General features: G+C 52.5%; 1 protein-coding gene across 4 annotated transcripts in view; it reads right to left on the bottom strand.

Moving 5' to 3' along the window:
- The window catches only part of ZBTB16 (zinc finger and BTB domain containing 16), a 194,093-nt gene that overhangs the window by 6,805 nt on the left and 163,406 nt on the right, over positions 1-23,882 (bottom strand). For all 4 annotated transcript variants that reach the window (XM_058686783.1, XM_058686781.1, XM_058686780.1 and 1 more), the window contains 2 exons: positions 5,578-5,748; positions 689-856 (listed from right to left, as the gene is read on the bottom strand). In XM_058686783.1, the coding sequence (XP_058542766.1) occupies positions 689-856; positions 5,578-5,748 (339 nt within the window). The remainder of the gene's footprint in view (positions 1-688; positions 857-5,577; positions 5,749-23,882) is intronic.

The following is a 23,882-nucleotide window of genomic DNA, read 5'->3' as shown; positions in this document are numbered from 1 at the left end:
GCGACTGAGGTGATGTCACTGCACTTGGGAAGAGATGGGCAAGATGGGGTTTCACGGGCCACTGCAGGCCAGCTCCAGCCTTCCACTGCCCCCGAATCTGGCAATTCTGGACACCATGGCCATGTCTACTCGTTCTGTCCTCAGACCCCACCCTGTGATCACATTTCTCTTGCATAAAAAGGAATGTGAAAGCCCTGTGAAATGCTACAACGTTATACATGAAGAGGGGTTAGTAAATACACCTGCCCCTCTGATTTCTGAGAAGAACTCAACCCAACAGTGTCTCAGCTCTCCAGAGCTGAGTGCCTGGAGACCAGACTCAGTGCCCACCCCCCAGTTCTTACTCTAACCCCCAGTAACAAGAAACCATCCCAGCCTCTACTTTTCAGTAAGCAGACCAACTTGACCCCAAATCAGGACGCACAAACTGCAAGCCGTTGGCATGACTGCCTGGAAGGCCAGTCGGGGCCCCTGGAAAGCGTGCCATGATCAATTAGCAATGTCTGCCTCGACCTTGACCCCGGGCGGTGGCACCTGGGCCATCGTGCTAACCTTCACCAGAGTCACGTTCCAGTCTTGGGGTAAGTCCTGGACCATCCTCGCCCGGGCTGCCCTGGAGAGCCACCTGCCCCTTACCCCTCACCCAGGTCCCTGCCCCAGCTCAGGTGCCCTCACCGGTCTTCAGTACCTGTATGCACCCTATAGTGCGTCTCCAGCTGGTGCTTGAGGCTGAACTTCTTCCCACAGCCATTGCACTCATAGGGTTTCTCACCCGTGTGGATGCGTTTGTGGCTCTTGAGCGTGCTCTCGTCCCGGAAGCAGCTGCCACAGAACTCACACTCATAGGGATGGTCGCCTGTGGGGACAAAGGGCTGGATCAAGGCCTTGCCTCTCCCCGCTCCCTCTTTAGGAGACCACAAGCCACATTCAGTACGCTAGGAAGAGGAGACTGCCTGCATTCACCACCATTCTCCAAAGACCATGGAAAGACCTGGGCCCCCCCCCCCCCCCTCCAGCTCCCAATGTGAATAGTGTGTTCACACAGGTCCGTACTTTACTGTGGCCCCTCGGTTGCCCATGGGTCAAGGGCCAGTCTCAGGAAGAGAGAGCCCATTTGGTTCAGGGATGAACAGCAATCCCTAGAAAGCAGGCCCCCACAAAGGGAAAGCAGACCTGTGGGCTTTGAAACCTTGTCCCCCAGCTCCTCAGCTCCCTTCTCTTCCTTTTCTGTAGGTCAGGGGCAAAAGCCATGTTAGCCTGACTGACTCCCCCCTCCTCAAAAACAACCCTCCAATCTGAGGAACAACTAGATCACACTGCCCACCCCCCACCCCGCCCAAATGCTTTCTGCTCTCTCCCTCCTCCTTAGTTTCAGCAGCTATGCTCTCTGCTTGATTTCTTCTTTTCTGCCCAGCAAACTCCTAGTCATCCTTCAAAGCCCAGCTCACACATCACCATGGTGTGGAAGATTCCCTGTAGCCATCCCCCGCCCTCCAGACAAATTGAGTCACTCTCTTTCTTCTGTCCCCAAAGAGAAGAAATGTCTAGCATTTTGTTATTTTAGCAAGAAACACAGGATTCTCACTGTACAGAGGAGAAGAACGAGAGGCTGAGAGATAGATGATGTGTAAAGTCAAACAGCTTGTAAGCAGCTGAGTCGGGATTCAGGTCTGGTTCCAAGAGTGTGGACACGCGATACTCATTAAGACCGCTAAGTGACACGCTGTACCGTGTGTCTCCTGTCATGCCCTCGGTGCCTCTAGAGTGGAAGCCCCTCCAGGGTAAGAAGGGGGTCTCATGCATCCCCGTTGCCTCGGTACGGAGCACTGGGACGCCCAGAGCAGGCGCTCGGGAACTGGGGGGTAGATGAAGTTGTTACCGGCTCCCTCCACCCAGCGGGGAGAGCTGTCGCCCATGGCCTGGAATCAGTGCCCAATCAGCCTCCCTTCCTGCGCTTCCCACTCTGCAGTCCTCTGGAGGGTGAGAAGCCGGGGTGTAGGGATCCACTATCTCTTTCTTTGAACCACCCAACGCGGGGGCTTCGGGGGCTGAAAGGTGAGGACTTCAGCTACTTATTTATTACAGGAGTGAAGGCACAGACAATAAAGATAGATTGATCACCCCAGACTTTGTTCATGAATATTTAAATATCGCTGATTCGTCTTGTCACTGTAATTACAATTTCTCTGGGCTGCATCTCCAACAACCACAGTTTATGGTAAAGAATGGCCCACTGTATTTCACTTGTCCCTCTGCAGATGCGCGAGCCTGCCAACCGTGTAATGTCCTCTGCATTTCATACATTTTCTTCAGCTGCTGAAGGTTTAAGTCATCCACAATGACCTACGTTTTTTCATTATCCCCATGTCAAACCGCACTCGTGCCTGGGCATAAATTGTCCTCCTCGTTATAGACTCGCATGCCTGTGCCTTCACTTCCTCTTTAAAATGATATTTTACTCTCTTGTCTCTCTCCTCCTCAGGCCGCCAACCCAACCTCCCCCCTCTCTAACGCAGGCCCCTGTGCCCACATAAATTCTCATCTCTTCTGATGGTTCTGAAGGGTTTTTAGGGCTCTATGGGGAGTGGATGCTGGGGTCTGCTCACTGCAGGCTCTCTCCCTACAAGAAGTCATGGAGGGGTAGGGTGGGAGCGCTCCCACGAGGCGTCGGACAGGAGAAGGCGCAAGAGCAGAGCCGTCCCTCGACACGAATTCCTCCCGACCTACGGGGCCCAGCCCTGGCTCAGAGGTACGTGCAGATCCGGGGCCGGACTGAATCCTGGGGTTCTCGGCACCTGCCTGCCCTCTGGCTGCCAGGCTTGTGCAGACCACCCGGTCCCTGACCGCCAGCCCAAAGGGAGCAGAGGTCCGTGCACACGCTGGTCCTAATTAGCTGCGTGTCTGTCCGGCTGAGGGTCAGTCTGTGCGGGCCTGTGCCCGTGTGCCCCTCTCCCCGTGCAGACGCCTGCACACGCAGCCACCCCCCGCCGTCTGACATCCGACTTCCCCTCCTTGCCGAATTGGCAACGATAACGACTTTAATCAAGGATTCAGTATCCTCATTAAGATATAAATAAATAAATAAAGCAAGGGCCACGTGAGACTTCAGCGAGAGCCCGGTAATTAAAACGTACATCGGCAGCCACCCGGCCGGGGGAGGCGGGGGGCGGAGAGCCACCGTCTGTGCCCTTCCCCTCCAGAGGGGGGCCCTGAGAGTTCAAAAAACAAAGGGTTAAGGCAGAGAGGTTTGTTTGATCAGATTTTTATGAATTTAATTATGAAGTGGATCACATGTTAAATGAGTTTGAATAGGAAATCTCCAGAGTCAGCCCCGGGAAAGGAGTAAAGTGGAACTCGGAGGGGAAAAAAAAAAAAAAAAAAAAAAGACACACGCACACACATGCACTTTGAAGCATGGCAAGCACCTGGCCTAAAACCCTCACCCTGAGACTTAATGGTGTCACTGTGGCCAAAATGTACACAAAACTGGCTGCAGAACTCAAAATCCAATTTGTGGCACGTTGATTAACTCTGTACCCTCTTTAATGAGCTTGACATTAAGTGCAGGACAAACGAGACTAATTAGAGCCCCTCTGGCCTGCCCAGTGCATCTGTGACCCCAGCGGCCTGTCCTCACCTGGTGGTTTCCCTGGCACCGGCCCGGCCCCAATCCAGCGCCTCCTCTGGCCCCTCCCTTTAGCACAGCTGAGAGTTTATTATATGATGAGCCGTGTGAATCAGGGATCCATCAATGCCAAGAGCGCGGCTGGACTAACCTACAAAACACAGCTGCCGATGCTAAACACCCGGCCCCAGCAGCAACGGGGCCAAGAACAATGGAATATTAATGAGGCATTGTGTGTGGGGGTGTGCTCGGCCTGTATACATACAGCTTGTGTGCACAGGGCCTCGCCGGGGTGAAAATCGATGGGTGTGTATATGTGTGCGTGGGTAGCACACGTGCTCTATTTCCTAGATCAAGCAAGTTGCTTCTCCCAAACTATGTCTGGAATAGCCCCTCCCCACAGATCTGTGCATGACTGACACAGGGGCAGGTGATATTCTGACGTCTGCACTCCCAGAAGGGAAGAGCAGGGCACATCCTGGGTGGACTTCACAGGGCTGGGACCATTCAGGTCCCATGAAGCCCACACTGGTTCGACCCGGCAGCATGCTTCTAAGTGGTTGAAAGGTAACTGGCCACTTTGTTCATTAAGGTTGAACTTGGGGACCCAGTGGGGGAGGTGTGGACAGGCTGGTGCCTATACCACAGGGGTTGCTTATACAGTCACTAGAGAAAGTCCTCATTGATATTCCCTCCTCCTGAGCCCTTCTTGTTGGGAACCTACCTTATGGGACCTCTCCTTGTCCTATGCCAGCGAGCCTGAATAGTTCTAAGCAAATCAAGTGATGTGAAGGCAATATGCTCCCCTGAAGTGAATGGCATCAAAAAGCATGAGCGGGGTTGGGGGTGGGGGAGCTCCTTGATGAAGATGCACACCACTGGCAGGACAGGCCTGCTCGGTGCAGGATAAGTAAAGCCCCTTCCTCATTCCGCAAAGCCTGCCACCTACGAGAGGCCTGGCCTGTGTACTTAATCCCAGAGCTGTGATAAGACCCAAGAATGAGGAGAGAGAGGGTCCTACCATTTCCTGTCTTGAGGCACACAACTTTTTCTACCCCCTTCAACAGACATGAGCATACGCCCCATTATACACCCCGATACGGAGCGTGCCTCTCTGTCTCCCGGGCCCACCCTGTCCCCCACTCCCACTCCAAACCCAGGACAGAGCACGCACAAGCAGAGACACATGCAGACTCAGAGAGGGACACTCCTTTCTCCATGTACAGTCAGTAAAGACCCAATTTTGTCACAGAGAAAGGGATGAATTTAAGTCACCCATTACCTTGCTAGGGGATCGATCTGCCCCTCGGCCCTCAGGGTCCATCTAGAGGGTGGGGCACAGGGCCCAGCCCCCTGACTCACAACCACCTTCCTCTCCCGTCCTCTGGCTCATTGTTCATAAACCCTCATCATCTCCCCTAAGCAAGGTTAAGGGCTAAGGATAGAAAATTTGCTTCTGTTATTTTAGAGCCAGCAGGACCACTCTTGCAACATTCCCTTAGGAGCCCGAGGGGGACTTCAGGAGCGAATGGTCGTGGGGTGGAGGCTGTGGCAAATGGTTGAGACCAAACAGGTAGTTTTTTTTCCCGAACTAGGTTTTGGGTCCACCTGCCTCAGAGTCTTTTGAGAATATATATCAAGGACGCGGAGTCTCGGATCCCACCCACATCCGCTAAGTCAAAGTTTCCGAAGGTGGGACCCAAGAGCCTGCATCTCTAACGACCACCTGCTGTGTGGAACACACAGAGACTGGAAACCCCAGACCCCCAGGGTGGGATGGGGAGAACAACGAACACGTACGTGCACCACGGAGGTGCCCGCATGCCCACCTCGAACCAAGAAGGGCGGAGGGCCGACTCGACCTCACAGCTCCACTCCAGATTTTTGGAGGTAAATCCAGACACGGGTTCCCAGAGACCCCGACCATCCACCCGCCACCTACACGGGCCTACCTGTGTGCGAGCGCAGGTGACGTTTGAGGGCGGTGTGGCTGGGGAAGGTGCGGTTGCACTCGCTGCAGGTGTAGCTGCGGACGCCCGCGTGGACCTCCATGTGCTGCTGGAGCGCGCTCTGAGCCTGGAAACGCTTCCCGCACAGCAGACAGAAGACAGCCATGTCCGTGCCTGTGGGAAAGAGGAGCGGGGAGAGCCTCAGGGGGGCGGAGCGCAAGGCCATTCTTTACTCGTCCAGGTCCAGACGAGAGAGCAAGAGCCAGGAACAGGACCAGTGCCTCCAATCCCCCAAGCTCAGGGGCAGACCCAAAGGCACATCCAGCGTTGATGGAGCACCCAGCGTGCCACTGCAATGGTGGACAACATCAACTTACCGCTCACCCTCACGGAACCTAAAGAGAGAGGAGAAAGAGAGGATCGGATGTGTCGCAACAATAAATGTGCGTCAGCAGCCGCGTGTAGTGCTGTGTCAAAGGCAGGGTACTGGGAAGTCAGGGTGGCCTCTGTGAGGAATCACGTAACGAAGACGGTAATACGCACCCAAGCCATTGCTCGAACATAACTGCTTTAAAATCCCATCTCTACCACCTCACCTTTCAGATAAGGCAAATGAGGCACACAGACAGACTGAGCAACTTGTCCAAAGCTCCCCCAGAGTTCAGAAGCTGCAGACACGCCGTTCGAACACCGGCTGCCTGGGTCTGAATCCTCTCCGGAGGCTAGCCACAGACTCTATTCTTTTCTTTTAATTTTTTTTTTTAATGTTTATTTATTTTTGAGAGAGAGAGAGAAACAGAGTGTGAGCAGGGGAGGGTCAGAGAAATAGGTAGACACAGAATCTGAAGCAGGCTCCAGGCTCTGAGCTGTCAGCACAGAGCCCAATGCGGGGCTGGAACCCACGAACTGCGAGATCATGACCTGAGCTGAAGCTGAGCTTAACTGACTGAGCCACCCAGGCACCCCAACAGACCCTATTCTTTTAACCAGCTCTCTCTTCCTTTCACTTAAGAGTCCATTCATTCAACAAATATTATTCTAGTACCTTCTATAAGGGGCACTCTCTTTTGGGCACTGGGGATATAACCATGGAAAACTGGACAAAGTCTCTGCTGCCGTTGTAGATGTCACCCCCCACCCGGGAGAGAGCATCCCTGAACACTCTGGAAAGAAACATAGTTGATTGGAGGATCAGAGAGAAGAACAACACAGCTGGAGAGATGGGGAGACAGTGGAGGGGAAGGCCAAACCAGCAGGCAGGGCCAGGTCATGTGGGGTCTCGAAAACCACATGAAGATGTTTAGGCTGCGTCCCAAGACCAATGGGCAATTGTCAAAGGGCTTTAAGCTAAGGAGCGCCATGAGATTTCCATTTCACTCTGTCTGGTCATTCCCTGCACTCATCAGAAGCACAGGTGAATTATGGTACCCTACACAAACAGGCTGCTATTTTCTATTATCAGCCCACTTTCTGATCAACCTGTTCTGGAGCCACAGCCATTCTGGGTACAGCAGCCCATGAGGAAGTATCTACACCCACCATCTGAGTCCTAACTGGTGGCTCACTGCCCGCCATCTTGGATCCTGTTTCCCTCAGCGTGTCAGCTCCCCTGGGAAGCTCATCTCTCCCCTCTTGGTGGCATCTGGGTGATATAACCTGTGCTCAGCCCTGCATCGCCCTGCCCTGTGTGAAGGATGCAAGTAAGTGGGAAGGGTAGACAGGCCTAGCATCTGTCAACCCAGCCCAGAGGGGGAGGAAGGGCGGAGCTCTGTCTATTCTGTGTGGAATCAAGGAGCTTCACATAGGTAGTGGGGTGAAGAGAAGGACAGCATGAGGACCTTGCTGCTTCCCGGGTCACCCAACAGAGACAGCAAAGCAGGGGTCCACTCTCGCTGCCTCAGTCCCATTCGTGGCTGGGTTTAAGATGAACTAGTGGGAAGGCCAGACCCTCCCCCTCCCTTCACAGCCACCCCTGCAGATACTCAGAGGCCTGGGCAGCTGGAGCCATGCTCCATCCTGCCAGCAGTCGCTGCCTGCATCCAGGTCCAGGGAAGGCCGGGCACAAAGCAGGAGCGCGGTTTCGCTCCCAGCCTCAGTGCGCACGAGGGAAAGGAAGAATACAGGTGTTGTGCTGCTGCTTACCTGTGCCGCCATCTCATTGAAAACTTGCAACCAACCCCACTAGGCAGGCATCCTCCTCCCTCTTTTTTACGAATGGAAAAACAGAGCGGTTAAATAACCTGCCTAAGGTCACACAGTCCGAAGAGGCAGAGCTGGGATTTGAAAATGCCCAAGGTCTGTCTGACTTTAGAAAGCACAGGGCCAGGCCCCTATGTTCTTCTGGGTGTGCAATCTGTCCAGGCCTCTCCTGGAAGGGGCACAGTGATGACGCCAGCACACCAGCACTAACCCAGCTTGGTCCAGGGGCCCCCGGACCTGCAGGGCCCACTCTGGCAACAGTGAGACTGCCGTGGCCATTGGGAGGGGACCGCAAGCAGAGTCACAAGGTACAGCCCTCTGAAGCCTCCCAACCTCTGAGGGCCAGCAAGAACCCCAGGAGGTGCCGGGGTGCTCAGCTCCACCTGCCTGAGAGGGTGGTCTGTGGGACAGAAGCCAACAGTGAGCGGCTGGTGTCTGTCTAGCAGGTGAACACGCCCATGGGGGCAGTCCATCTGCAATGTGTGCAGTGAGACAGCTGCCCTGGCTGATTCATCCCGAGGGCCCCAAGCACCAGCCCCGATTAAGCCAGATGTCAAACAGCTGCCTTAAACTGGTCAGCTGGGGCAGGCCTCCTGGGCCAGCTAAGCCCTTCAGGGCCCACAGTGCTCCTTCAGCATCCCCTGAAATCCCCGGCTGTGGAAGGTGCCTGGGTCAGAGGGACCGTGACAGTCCCAGTAGGATACCCCAAGCCTAAAAAGCCAAGCCCAGAGGAGTTCCAAGGGCTGGTACACCCAGCAGGACTGACTGGGGATACCGCAGCTCTCTGCCCTCTTGGTCTTCCGCAGGCTCCTCAAAGCTGCCCCCACTAGGCCATCCGTACTTCTCAGGATGGCCTGGACCCTCTTTGTGTCCAGCTGGCACACTCCATGAACGTCACTAAGTGTAGGCACTGTGCTAAGTGACCAGGGGGATGCTGAGTTCAAGCACACAAATAGGGACCCAGACTAGTTCCCAGGCAGATCGATGACCCACCAGGGGACAAGACAGGGTGACCCCATGAAAACTTTGGCCTTGAGAAATCAAGAGCATTAAGCAGCCAAGGAGCCGGAGGAGGGGTCCAGGGGCCGGGATAAGCAAGGAAACACCTCAAGAAAATCTCGGAGCAGGCAGACACAGGACAGACCCTGAGGACGGACCCAAGCAGGGGACGTTAGTGGAGGGTCAGACCACCGGGGCCACATCACCAGGTGGGACAGATCACACTTCATGCTACAGGCTATGCGATGCCAGGAAAGGACAGGGGTGCTGGCGTGACCCAACCTGCATGCGAGGACAAAGCCCCCAGGGTCACGTGGGGACCAAGAGCAGCAGCAAGTGATCGGAAGCAGGCAGAGAGCGGATGGCTTTTTTGACAGCACTGGAGGTGGGTGGGGACGAGACTCGGGTACGGGCGTGAGGACCGGAGCGGGGGGAGAGAACTGAGGCCCAGGCTGGAGATGGGAAGCATGGTACACCTACAGTCCCGGATGGTCAGCTCTGTGCCAGGTTTCAAGTTACATAATCACCACGTGGGAAGGAAAGGCTGCAATGTCCCTGCAAAGGTCCCTCTCCCCTTCCTGGGACATCTCACGAGGCTCAGGGGCTCTCCTTGGCCACTGACACACCAGCCTCGGTGCAGAGGTGAAGAGAAGGGGCCTCAGAGGCCCCATATCCACTCTCCCCTTCCTTCTGTTTGGAGACCAACAGCTGAGGAGATGGAAAAATGTTTAAAAAGCAAAAAGGAAAAGGTGGCGGGGGGAGAAGTGGGGGAGACACAAGAGAAGCCAGTGGTGCATGCAAGCTAAAAATCTAGAGACTAGATTTGAGTTATTAAACAATTTGCTGTAGTTTCTGCCTAGCTGATTGTTCGCATGTATGATGAGTCAAGGCAGATTCTATTACACTGGGAGATTAAGCAAATAAATGCTAGCTTTTGGAAACACATTAAAATGTGGGACTATGGAAATAAAATTATCTAGAAAATTGTATTAGCAAATTCATTAGCTGCAGTGAGGTGTGCAGCCGGCCAAGAGGGCCGGGCAGTGTTAAAACACTCGGCTCCTTTCAACGCCTGAGCTCCAGAGATACTCGGTGCTCTTTCTGACGCTACAGAGAGACTTCGTGCCCGAGACCACACTGGGGAGACGGGAGGAGGCTCCACTGTTGGCAGAAAATCTTCAGTAATCATACTGAAGGAAGACAAAAGCAGCACAGAGGTCTTGGTCTGCCACTCGCTTGCTCTGTGATCCTGAGCATGTCACTGAACTTCTCTGGACCGGGCTGTGCTCCTCCTTTGCCACACCGCCTGTAGTTGCTGAGATGGTGACGAAGGAGATACCCGTGAGCGTGGCAGAACGATGAAGTGGTAGCAAGAGCCACTACCGGCCCGGACGACGCCCCTGTCTGACTTAGAAAGTCATGCCCCTTCCTCTGGGCAGACACCGACGGTCACCTGGGTGCACAGCTCTCACGAGCAAAGAGGCTGGATTCCAGCCTCCACGTCCCCGCCTCAGCCTGGGCATCCTACCGCAGCAAGTGAGCTGCTTAGGGATCACCGCAGCCCCACACAACATACGAGCCTACATTGTTCCGTCGACTCAGGGCTGCTGCTTCCAGAAGTGCACTCTAGAGAAGGCATCCTGGATGAGTTACACCATTTAGGACGCAGGGCCAAGAACATCTTCTTCCTCTAAGCCTTCATGACTACAGCACATAAAAGCCTTTGATACATTTATTTTTGACACTCAGTTCTGCCTAAGAGATTGGAAACCCTCTAAAGCAGGAGCTGTTCGCTTCAGCTCTGTGTTCCCCGACACAGAGCGCAGGGCCCAGCACAGAGCAGGCACTCAGTAACTGCATGGTGCGTAAAAGAATAAGTAAGGAGCTGGGAGACAAATCGCAAAGGGCAGAGGGGGCGGCGGGTACGGGCAGTCCTGGTGCAGACAGCTAGACCCGAGAGCTGAAGAAAGCTCAGATCAAATGAAGCCATTCCTGAGCACTTCCAGGGAGACTCTCCTTGGCTGTGAGTGACCCACAGCCATCTGATCTTGTTGGGGCCTCTCGTGTCTGTCTGGTGGGCTGGACAGGACTCCCCAGTTCTCACTCTGTGTCTGAGCTCTGTTGCTCAGAAGCAAAGACCGAGACCACCAGTGCAGTGAAAGAGACCTCCGTTCTGGCCCAGAGGCACCGCCTTCCTGGCTTTGTGACCCTGGGCCAAGCAGCCGCAGCCCTTGGCCTCATTTCTTCCTCTAGGAAACGGCATTCCTAACTCACCTTCCTTTTCCAACACCAACGTACCAGGGCTGTGATGAGGCAAACGACAAATCTTTCTGAGTATGTAAATTCTACAAAATGTATTGTTTCCTATCAATCTGTAAATTTCGATGTAAATCGGATACATAAATTAGCCTTGGTCCAAGGAAATAATTTATCAGGTCAAAGAACAGTACCTCCTCTGCTCTTCTGAAAACTGACTGGAGCTCAGTCTTGGGCTGTGTTCCAAGGATGTCTGCCTGAAACGGCTTATAACTGGAGATAAGAGGAGGGTATGGAATGAAATAACCTCCTGAATGAAAAGCATGGTTCCGGGTAATGTGGGCAGAGCCCGTGCAAACATCTGGGCTTCCTTTTGCCTCACTTCTGTCTCTGGAGACGGTGACCCACACCTCAGCCATCCTCCACCCCCAAGGGTAGCACAGCCCGTTTTGGCTGCAGGGCACGTACGACTCACAGACTCTCAATTTAAAACCAGTTTAATTATAGCCAAAAAATGGGAGAAAGCCAAGGCCAGGGTGGAACAGGAGGCAGGAGGGGTGACATAGACCCAGGATATTTATTTCACCCAGGTGATGACTGGGTCTGAAATTATGAGCCACAAAAACCCTCATGTTTACACCTGTGCCATTTACATACCAATTAGCTCTTTAATAGAAAGGAAGGAACAGGATCAGAGGGGTACACAGCTGGAGGAGATGTTCAGGTGCGACACCTTCTTGGAACAAGGCTCTTATTATCTCCAGCATAAGCAGTTTCTTAATCAAAAGAGCAAAGGGATCTAAATATACTCTGGCTTTTTTTGGTAAGCTAGCTATGACTGCCACGTGTGCATGTGCCGGACTGTGTGCACTCTGTGTGCGTATGTGCGTGCACACGCACCACGGATGGGCTTGTCATGTCCAACCCCACCTAAGCAAGCCAAGGAAGAGATGCTTCCCCTGCAACCGCCAACAGGGTTTTTTTTTTTTTGTCCCCAGAGGAAGAAAATGTCAACTTTCGGGGGCTGTGAAAACCTTGGTTTAAACTGAAACCGTCTCCTACCCTCCCCCCCACCCCTCCCCACCCACCCCCCACCCCCTGTCTGACCCCCAAATCTGTCAGACATGTCTTTCTATACTTCCTCTGACCTCCCGGATGCCATTGCCAGTCACGGGCAGCCCCAGTAGCCACACATCAAAGCTATTGATGAGACTGCCGCCTCTCCCCGCTCCTCAGCTTTCTCCCTCCTCCCCCCACCCCCTTCGTTGGTAAAGAACACGGCAGAACTGCATCATCCACTGTGCGCAAGAAAAAGACGGAGACGAGCCGTCCAAGGCTGACTCACACCGAAGGCGGGAAGACTCTGTCTGCATCTCAAGAGGATGGAGAAGGCTACAGGTGTGGAGGGGGCAGGGACACAGAGCACATGGAAAGGAAATAAATGTCCAGCCATGACATCGGCAGGAGTGCCTCCCTTTTGGCTCCCCCTGTACCATCATTTAGGGTTTGGCTTCTTTTCAAGGGATCTACTGGAGAAAGGGTCAAGAGCTCCCTTGCTATCTCTTCTCTCAGGCACATGTTGCAGGATCATGTGCGTGGAGCTCCGGAATTCCCAGGCTTCTTCAGGAGGCTAGCTGTGAGCACAGCGAGGGTGCAGTCTGCCCAGCCCAAGACAGTGTCAGCCCAATGACTCCAAGAAAGACAGCTTCCGAGCGTGGGAGACCAGCCCCACTATTTCCTTCACTGCTGTCGGTCTCCCCACCACAACAGGTAGAGGAGGCTAAGAAAACATCATGGAAGGCCCACCTCAAACCAGATGAGCCGCAAGTCTGTGCACGGGTGCTTGTCTCCGACATACAGAGTCACCTGCCGCTGGGACACCTTTGATCATCTCTGTTCAGTTACATCTTCTCAAACCAAGCCAAGAGCTAAAAACCTTAGCATCTAGTCTTCTGGTCAATTCCAGTCTCCTTATCCAGCCCTCCCCACCCCTTTTCCCTTTCTCTCCTGAATCCTGGAAAGCGGTCTCTATAACCTTCCACTTCCACAAGGGAAAGGGGGACGGTTATGGCTTCATAGCATCAGTCCAAGGAACAGAGAGTTCTCAATGAATAACCAGAAAGGGGAGGAGCCAGAACAGCTGATTCAAATTTGTTTTCAAACTGAGCCGGGGACGGGTGAGCGATTACATTTCTCAAAGCACACACCCCTGCACACGTGCGCGCGCACACCCTTGCGGTCTCTGGGGGAATGTGGCCGCGTCCTCAGGCAGCAGCTAGCAATGCTGGCTCCCAGAAAGCCGTGTATTTGTTTAGCAGTGGGCTGCAGACACAAGTGCATTTCATTACTCGGCACCTCCAGCTACAGTAAACAAATTTGTCAGCTCACTAGCTCATTAAGGTGCACCCCGGACACAGGGGATTTATTGAGACCTGCACAATAAAAGCAACATGAATGAATTTACTAATTTTGTCAATCACTCCAACAAACGAGCCGGAGAGGAGGAGAAACTGGAAGAGGGGGACGAGAAAAAGGGGTGGAAGAGGAAGGAAAGGAAGCAAAACGGAGGAGGAAAAGTGGGAGTTTGGTTTGCAACAGAGTCAACAGGCTAGAATGAGATCCGGTCTGTGCTGGGCTGGGCCGTGCTGCCTGGTTACATGACCGCCTCCCCACTGGCATGCCCTCATGGCGGGCTACGCTTCCCAGGGTGTATGGCCCCTAGCAGGAAAGGCGCCAAGGGCAAACTCAACTGCACTACGTCAAACTGATGGGAACCTCCTCCTTCATTCTCCCCACCCCAGCATCTGATGCAGAAGTAGGGAACAGAACCCAGTATTAAAAGCCACACCAGGGGAAGCAGCAGCGACCTCCACACCAGGCACCTCTCTCCTCTTCCCACCTATACCTGCAGCCACTTCCTAGTCATGTACTTGAACCCTTTCAGACATTCCAGAGTGAATCCAAATTTCCACCACAAGAGCAAGAAGAGGAGGAAGAAGGAAAGGAAGAGAGAGAGAGAGAGAGAGAGAGAGAGAGAGAGAGACAGAGAGAGACAGAGAAAGAATAGGGGGTGGGCTTGGGGTGGGAAGTAAATCCGGAGAGGTATGCAGCCCTCCGGTCTGTAACTTTCAAAATGACAGCAGGACTGGGGCAAAGGTCGCAGGGTCCGCGGCCTTAAGCACCTCCGCCAGCTGTGGCGGTGCAGCCTGGAGCCCGCAGGACGCCTGCCCGTATAAATCAGCGGTAAGCAGCCCCTGCTGGGGGCGAGGACAATGGGCCCACACGGGGGCGGGAGGCAGGACAATGGGGCCCGGCCAGTGCGCAGGCCCGGAACAAATGTGCCCTGGCACCACGGGGGCCCCCATTTGTGAAACTAATTGGCCCACGATTGAAAAATTGGACCAACTTCAACAGCCCTGAGAGGGAAGGGGCAGCCTGCAGTCGCCCAGCCCCGGGGATCAGAAGCTTCTCCCAGGTCCTGCCCATCTGGGAGAGGAGAGCTGCCTCTGAGACGGGGCCAGTCTGAGAGGAGACGGACAGGGGAGACGGACCGAGCAGGTGAACAGAGTGCTGCCTTGAGGGACCCGGGTGCAGCCTCTCCTCCTGAGATACAGAGAGCTGCCTTCCTCGATTCCTCTACACTGCCCTTCTACAGGATAGACAGGCAATGGTCTACCCTCGGGGTTCCCAAAGGCTCTGGACTTGGCACCCCTGGGGTAGGTGGGTAGCACACACAAAGCTACAGTGGGTTCTTCCTGCAATCCAACTGGCATGCATTCCGCTCTGTGCCCTCAGCTCTCCATAGACGGGATGAGCTGGACCGTAAGAAGCTAGGATCACCCAGTCTCTAACTCCTCTGGTCCTGGTGGCTTCTTGGAAAAGAGTCCCTGAAGGGTGTGATGTGGGAAAGGACAGGCCAGGGTAATTATCCTGCCATTGTCCTCCTGCCCTACCCTTTCCTAGGACTTTTCACCAACTGAAGAGGGTGAAGAATGGAAAGCACTGAGGTCTTCAGCCAGAAGGCCTGTCCTCCAATCCTGGCTCAGTGACTAAGTCACTGTGCACTCCTGGGTAGGTTACTAGACATCTCTGGGTCTCCGTTTCCTCACTAGAAAAATGAAGGTGATAATAAATGACCCTTGAAAACTTTCCCTCCTACTGCAACAGTCAATTATTCTAGGCCTATGGAAGAGCATGCTGGAAGACTGAAAGATCCTTCTTCCACTGAGATGTGGTGAAGGCATTTCTCCCTCAGAGTCTGATTAGAAAGCCTTCTTTTAGTTAAAGAGAATCTCGAGACTTCACTAGAAACCACCGTCTTAGGCTCACAGAGGGACAGTCACCAGGTGAGGCAAAGAAAAGACCCATGTGGATCACTAGGGGCCAATCTAGGTCTATCACCCCTAAGTCCTTCTCAAGCCCTGTGAGATAGGGAATTTTAGGGGATTTTAGGAAGATGAGGAAAGCAAGACTTAAAAGAACGTACTAGGTCCTTTCTCTCAAGTGACCAGCAATTACCTGCTTAGTTCCTTCCAGAACTGGCCATACGATCAGAAGGGCAATTCTGGAGTCGCTGGGTCTGAAGATACCTCCAAGCCTCTGTACTAGGCGATGGTTTGGCTGATGAGATGAGAGACAGGGGAGCAAAGCTTTCTCTCCCATGCCCCCCACACTGCTGTGATAAAAAAAGCCAAAGAGTGACCCTTGGAGAGGGTGAGCAAGAGAACCAGACTCTCTGAAGCCAGTGGTCTCATTTCCCTAGGGCCCTGTGCCCCCACATGGCAGGTACCTCAACTTCTTTTTAAGTTTATTTATTTACTTTCAGAGAGAGACAGGTGAGAGGTGATTAGGGGCAGAGAGAGAGGGAAAGAGAGAGAATCCCAAGCACTGAGAGTGCAGAGCCCGATGCAGACCTCAAACTCATGGACCCTGAGATCACGACCTGAGCGGAAATCAAGAGTAGGATGCTTAACCGACTGAGCCACCTGGGGGCCCCAGGCACTGCAATTCCGAGGAGTGGGTCGGGTCCAGAGCTTCAGAAGGGGGTACGGCGGTTCTGCCTGAAGATGAGACCCGATGTCCTTATTTGTGTAATAAGTTCTTACCAGATCTTGTTTATCTCTTCTGTTCATCAAGTGGACAAGACATTTTCTATAGAGACTCAATCTCTCTGGTTCCAAGCATCCCCCAAGTCATCTTGAGGCCCCCAGGGGAGGAGCCAGGGCCCAGAAGAGGGGTCTCTGGGAAAAAGCAACTCAGCTTGGGTCTTATTTAAAGACCTGTAAACCCCGATGTATTTCACAGACAGTGAGGTGGATGTAGGAGGAGGTCCAGAGAGAAAGGCAGGGAGGGACAGACAAGGAGAGACAGTCAGAGGCCAGACAAAGACCCAGAGAGACAGGAGGGGTTGGGGAGGAGAGCAGGGGTTGGAGGGGGACAGATATTCAAAATAAAGTGAAATGTTGATTGTTTCAGGGCCATTTCAATATCTGACAAACATCAGGCAATGAAAAGAAAAAGCAACCGCATATAAATAAACAAAACCCAACCAAAAAAAAAAAAAAAAGAGAGAGAGAAGGACGTATTCATTTTACTGACATTTTAATGGTTCTTCTCCTTTCCCCCCCAGAAGATGATTACAAATTAAGCAGCATTTAAACGCTTTTTACTGTCAACAATTAAAAGGAGGGCTGGGAGCCTGAGACTGTGGTAGCCATTCATTCCCACGGTAACCAGGCTATCAGAGGCACCGCCAGGCTTCCCATACTGTACCGCACACAATGGCCAAAAAGGGAAGAGTGCGTACACCGTTAATTTTGCAGGACATTCAGAAGCAAATTAAAATATAAAAAGCTCCCGCACAAAGGTAGATACCAAGAGTGAGGGCAGGACAGGTCAAGCTCTTGGAATTAAAGTCTTAGCAACGGCAGAGTTTAAGCACAGCCTGATTACACCTTATTCAAGGCTGCCCTGCCTTCGTTTTATGGAGACAGAGACACAGAGAGAATTTCCCAGGAAGGATGGAGGGTGGAGGTGGCTTTCCTAGACAGAAAGGAATAAACAATTAAAAGGACCCGGCAGCTCCAGGCCAGACCCCAGGTCCCAGGGAGTGAAGGGCAGACCCACCAGCTCCCTCAACCTGCACTTCACCCATGGGCACTGGTCCACTGACATCTAGCCCTTTCGCACCTGTGCCATGGCTTTCTCTGTTGCATCACAGAGAGGAACCAGGTGATCTTCATTTCATTCTGCTCAGAGGAAAGGGTTTCATTCCGGAGTGAACCAAATGAACAGAGACAACTGTTCAGAAACTGACCTCCCTTCCGTCCCCACTGATTCACTCCCACCCCTGCCCACCCAAGCATGATACTACCCAACACTCACGCCTTTCCAAAACGCTAAAAACCCTCTGGGTTGGGTCCTGGTAAATTTTCTCTCGCTAGAACCCTTGTTTAGGCTACTCAAAAATGGATTCTAAGAATCCACATCATCTCAGGTACCTTTTAGAATAATGGGATAATGAAAACTCGCCCCCTGGATAAAAGGGAGAAAAGAAAGGACTGAAAGAAGGAAACGGAGTCGAGTGGAGAAGCAGGGGATGTCGCTACCCGTTTCCTTTCCGGTTCTTCGGAGAGCAACGTGGAAAGTCACAGAAGCGAGCTGGCTCCAGAGGATGAGCCGGGTCCGTTTCTGTACCGTAAAGTTTAATATGCAGGAGGGGCGACAGAGAAATAAAAGAGACACGTCCCCTTTAAAAGGAAATATAATTTACAGTGTGCAGCCAGGCGGCCCATAGTTTCAATCTCGTTTACTATAGAGAAAACTCTGCTAGCTGTTCTCTATCCCACAAATCCGATTTAATCAGACAAGCCAGCCAGCGTGGCTTGGAGTAAAAACGGATAATTAGTAAACAGAGAGCTACTCCAGTGCTTCATTGGCATTCGAGTTGGGCTACTGTGTCGCATTTAAAATGCAGTCTGATGAAGTTTACAAAATCAAACCATTTGTTACTCCTATTGAAGAGGCTTCAGGCCACTTGCAATTAAATTGGAATTAGTGCTCAGAATGAGACACAGCAAATTCATACTAAAAAGGGATCTGACTTTGAGACATTTGACTTCACTTCAACAGTTTTCTGTGTGAGTGTGTGTGTGGGTGTTACCGAAAGACGCCTCACTCACCCCGACTTTGCAGAGCTCCCCGACTCAGTGAGCTTGTCCCCCACAACCTCCTACTCTTGGGGCTGGCTGCGGGGGGAGGGGGATGGGGCCACAGGGGAGGGACAGCTGACACTGGAGAGCCAGGCCCTGCATTCACACCAGGATGATACTGTACTAGGGAAAATGTGTCCACAAAGGACCATATGGCTCCCTTCTGCATTGAGCCTTTGGACAAGGGGGTGGAAGGGGGGGCGGGGAAGCTGCCAGAAGGCACACTTCCAGGGGGCACTGGCCCCGCCCACCTCAGACAGCAGGCTGGCGGCTCTGGGAGAACGGGGGCACCTTTTCCCCCGTTGGCCAGGTTCCTGTGACGCTCCTGCCTTCCCTCCCTCCAAGGCACATGCACAGGGAGGGTTTCTGTCACCATGTCCTAGCCCATCAGCATGCCCCCGGCCTGGTGCGCTGCCCTTATAGGCAGAGAAGACTAGACAAACTCTGTCTTGGCAGGGCTCCCTAACCTAGAGCCCACAAAGCCCCCAAGCCGTCCAGGGACAGAATTCAGGAGGCTGGTGAACTTGGAGAAGAAAAAAAACTGTATCTCTATTTTCACCAACCTCTACCTGAAATTCGGCAGCTCCTTCAACGGGGAATAAAAGCAAAACAACCCCAGCTGCATTAGCCGTACATGCGGCTTGGTCGTGGACAGGGCAGATATTTGCGTACCCACACCACGTGAGAAGTGTTGCATTTGCAGCCAAACATTCATGCAAACCGCTCCTGCAAAAATACAGTGGACGTTCAACCACTGCCTGAGCTTAACAGGATAACAAAGAACCACACATAGGTGTTACAAATGATTTTTTAAAAATATTTTTCTGTGTGGGGCGCCTGGGTGGCGCAGTCGGTTAAGCGTCCGACTTCAGCCAGGTCACGATCTCGCGGTCCGTGAGTTCGAGCCCCGCGTCAGGCTCTGGGCTGATGGCTCGGACCCTGGAGCCTGTTTCCGATTCTGTGTCTCCCTCTCTCTCTGCCCCTCCCCCGTTCATGCTCTGTCTCTCTCTGTCCCAAAAACTAAATAAAAAACGTTTGGAAAAAAAAAAATTAAAAAAAAAAATTTTTCTGTGTTTGAAGTTTCCATTTATAATCTCAGGTATTTTACTTGATGCATGGATTTCACCAGACTTCCCTGGGGCCCCATAGCACAGAGCTTCAGTTTGGGAGGATGAACCAGCTCTGTGGATGGATGGCGGTGAAGGTTGCACAGCGCTGAGAACGTACTTAAGGCCGCTGAACTGTATGCTTAAAAACACTTAAAATGGCAAAGCCTGTGTTATATACGTATTTTGCCAAAATAAAAAGAATCCTTGGTCTCGACCAGTCAAAAGTTACTTGTACAGGAGTACAGCCCTCTGATGCTCAGATGTATCCAGACAAAAACTCAGTTTCGCCCCTCCTTCACCTCCTCCACATCTCCATCTGCGGTGAAGAATAGGCCGGAATGGCTCCTGGGAAGCAGTGAGTGGCCACGTGTGGTTCCTTGGAAAGGACCCCGCCGGAGGTCCAGACTTCTCAGCTCTGACACCGACCAGCCTTGGGCGAGTGGCTTCAAGTTCAAGGGTTACTGTCTCCCTCTCCCCATCAGAATGAAAGCCACCTGAGAGCAGGGGCCTCCTTTCTCTCACACACCGCTGTTACCTCTTGGGCCTGACAAGTGTTTCATGAGTATTTATTGGATAGAGGGAAGAACGAATGGGTGGATGTGGGATTAAACAAATGAATTTGGTCTCTCTGGACCTCAATCTCATCCCTGATATAAAGAGGATAGGCTCTGTGATCCTTTAAAGCTCCTACAGTTGGAGGGGGTTCCATCTGCTCTCCTCTAGCTACTGCTCACACACATCCTCCAGTGTGCAGCCCTCCGAGACAGACAGCGGGTGGCGCACGTGCACAGGTTGGGGATGGACTGTGGCAGTAGCATGTCTGACGTGACAGGGCACCGCCCTCAGGCCCCAAGACTTTCATGCGGTCCTCAGGGATGACCCCACACTGGCCCACTAGGCCTCGTGGCCTGCCACCCAAGGAGGAAACGAGCAAGGTGAATTTACAGGCTGGCTGAACACACAACGAGAAGGAGCCATGGAGGCCTGAGGAGGAGGCTCCTACGTGGCATCAGGCGGCCAGCCGCAGTGGCTCTGAAAGCCTGGGGGGAGGAGATGCTCCTTTTGGCCATTCAGGGAGGGAGGGGGAGGAATTTGATTATGGTCACAAGGAAAAACAAAACACCGTCCACCAGACTTTCCCACTTCCCCCAAATCTGGAACCAGCCTCCCTGTAAGTAGGCTGTGTTCCTGACTCACTACATCTATCCCAGGGAGAGGAGGCGGAGCGTCCAGCAGGCGCGTGCCTGGGCCTCAAGGCCCTGTTAGATGGTGTGTGTGTTCCTCGGACAACGGGTGGGCAACCTAGTCCTCCCCCACACCACACACGTGCCCGTATGCACACCGGTGGCGTCTGAAAAAAGGTCTGGAGAGACACTCCAGCTCGGATTCTAAAAAGGAAACGCAAAGTTCAGTGTCAGTGGTTTGGGGTTCTTCTTTCCTCCATGTAAATTTTGTTTCCTAGGTACCTCCCCTTTCAGTTCCTCCTCTGGAGTTTCTGGGCCACTCCCTGGCATGACTGGGGCCTGAGGAGGGCCCCAGGACACACGGGAAACTTTATGGCTGACGCTCATGCCACAGCCAGGTGTCCAGCACCCCGGTCGTAAACAAAGTGGCCCGAAGAGACTCCTCTCTCGAACACTAGCACTGCTGGGTCACCAAATCCTCCCATCCTGTTCTCCTGCCTTCTGCAAGTCCTCACTTCTCTCTTCAGGTGGTGTTACTTTTACTCCCCTCGGGACACAGTATGGAAAGCCACTTTGGACACCCCTCAGGCATTTTCTCACTTGCGCCTGCACCTGGCCTTTTTTGAGTTCCCATTCTATGCAGGCGTCAAATCCTAAGGCTGTAATCCTGAGATACTGCTCGCCACCAAGATGCTTACAGTCTAAGAGGAGCTCTGCAAAAAGCCCGGACTTTGGAGTCAGGTGAAACCTGGGTTCAAATCCTGTCTCTGCCATTTATTTACCAGCCATATAGTCATATGCATGCCCTACTAGCTCTGGGTCTTGGTTCCTTCATCTGTATTAGAGTGCTAATACCCAAGTTCAAGGATGCTAGGAGGACTGAGGATAATACACGACAGGTGCCCACCACAGTGCCAGGTGGAACCGAGACATGGGCGCTGCTTAGAACGCTGACCCAGGGGACGGGGTGAGGGTCATGGAGAGACAGGTACGTGAGAAAGTGGACGGTGGTGTTGTAGCCTAGGTACCATGAACCGAATCACAGCTGGAGGAGCTTACAAAGAACATTCCAGGCCTTCCATCACCAACCAGAGCTTTTCCTCGAAAGCGTTCACTTTAAACCTCCTTCCCACCCTCCAAGTTCTCCCATCCACTTGATCTCCGTACATCCCTGGCAGCCCTTCCTGTCCTCACTTCTGTCGCCATTCAGTCCAACCTTCCATGCCCATGGTTCAACTACCAGCTGCCTCTTTGCCAATTCCTGAATTCCCCTGCCCGTTATCCCTGCATCATTCCCACCCTGTCAAACCCAACCTTGGCTCGGTTACCTCCTCCCTTCTCCACTCCTAGGGCTGCCTACATGGACTGCCTCTACTTTCCAAGGCTCACTAACCCCTCCACCCATCATGATGTCCGTGCTTCCACTGTCCCACCAAGACCAAAACCGTTTGCTTCTCATAACCAGTGACCCCCATGTGTCACTAAATTCAACAGACGTTTTCTCGTCTTCCCCTCAGGGGACTTCTCAGCAGTATTAAGATTGATGACCACTTTTTCCTCTCTGAAACCTCTTCCTTAATGCCACACTCTCCTGGGCTCCTTCCTATTCCTTCCAGCAATTCCTTTTCAATCTCTATGTGGGTTTCAATTGTTCTGGAGAGGCAGAACGTGGGGATTCCTCCGGATTGTGTTTTAAGCTTTCTTCTCTTCCTGTACACTCTTGCTTTATAACCTCTCTTCAAAGATCCTTTTACATGCTGATGACTCCCAAATATACATGTCCAGAGAGTCTCTCTCTTCTGAGTTCCCAACATAACTATATATCCAAATACCTCCAGAAAGTTTCCCACTGGACACGTCACTGCTGCAATATTAAAACTGTTTATTATCTGAATGACAGCGACAACAAAAATGTTCTGCTCTCCTCTTCCATTCCCCGTTTCAGTAAAGAGCTCAACCACCATCACCCAACCACCGGAGCAAGAAAAGGGGCCACCATCTTTGTTTTTGTTTTTTTTTTTTTTTTTTCTCTCACCTCTCACAACAAACCAATGACCGTATTTCCTCTGCCTTCTAAATGTCTTGATTTTCCCACTTCTTATCCACCCCAATGCAACGACACGGGCTGAAGCTACCATACTTTCTTGGCTAGATTATGGCAATGGCATCCTAACTAATCTCCCGCCTCCCACCTATTCACAACCGTGTAGTGTCAGTCGCTTTTCTGAAACAATCTGAGGTTACTCCTCTAAGATCTTTTAATGGCTCCCTATTGCCCTCAGGAAAAAGGCAGAGCTACTTAAAGTGGTTTTCGGGGACCCTCCCGTTTCACGCCCACTCACCTCTACAGTTTCTGGTCTTTGCCCTTTTCCCCACTCTGTTTTCAGTTCCGTGAACTTGCCGGATTCTCTCCCAGCTCTGGACATTAACCCACGCTGACCCCAGCCTGGCATTCTTCCCTTTCTCCCCCATTTGCTTGATCTCCTTTACTTAATAACTTTGATGACACCTCCCTGGTTGGGGGCCTTCATGTGCGCCCTTATGACATCTTACATGCCCACCATAACAGTATTTATCCCGTCTATGACTTGTGTACTTACTCATCTGTCCCCCTATAAGGCATGAGCTTCATGAGCACAGGGATTCTGTTTTGCTCATCACTGTGTTCTCAGGACATAATATACTATTAGATACATAATGGGTGCTTGATAACTATTTACTGAATAGATAAATAAGCAAATAAATGAATACATTAAAATGTCACCTATGGGGGCGCCTGGGTGGCTCCGTTGGTTAGGCATCCGACTCTTGATTTCGACTCAGGTCATGACCTCATGGTTCGTGAGTTTGAGCCCCACATCGGGTTCTTCACCGACAGCATGGAGCTTGCTTGGGACTCTTTCTCCTTTCTCTCTCTCAGTCCCTTCCCTGTTCTCTTTCTCTTTCTCTAAGTAAAAAACTTCAAAAAACAAACATCACCTATGAATACCTCTGTGGGCTCGGGCCACTGTCCTTGGTAGATTATGATTTCTTGAGCCCAAGCCATTAATATTTCAGACTTGGGTTCACTGTTACTCTCGGCTCCGGCCCGAAACCCCAGTCCTTGTGGCTCTAGGGAGGGATCACTTGTCAGTGGTGAGTGCAGGTGTCCTTGTGAACAAATGGGATGGCACAGGTGGCCCCAGGACTCACTAGCTCCCGGGCAAAAGTGCCTTGGCCCTGCCCGGATCAGGTCCCTCCTTTTGTCCAGACATCGTGCTCACTCATACTTCCTGATTCCCCACCTCTCAAGTTCAAAGAACCCCTAAAAATGAGAGAGATGAGCAGTGTTTACTCAACTGTCTATGCGT

This window comes from Neofelis nebulosa, chromosome 10 (assembly GCF_028018385.1).
Source record: "Neofelis nebulosa isolate mNeoNeb1 chromosome 10, mNeoNeb1.pri, whole genome shotgun sequence".
NCBI classification, from domain to species: domain Eukaryota; kingdom Metazoa; phylum Chordata; class Mammalia; order Carnivora; family Felidae; genus Neofelis; species Neofelis nebulosa.
This window is presented reverse-complemented; position numbering and strand designations above follow the sequence as displayed.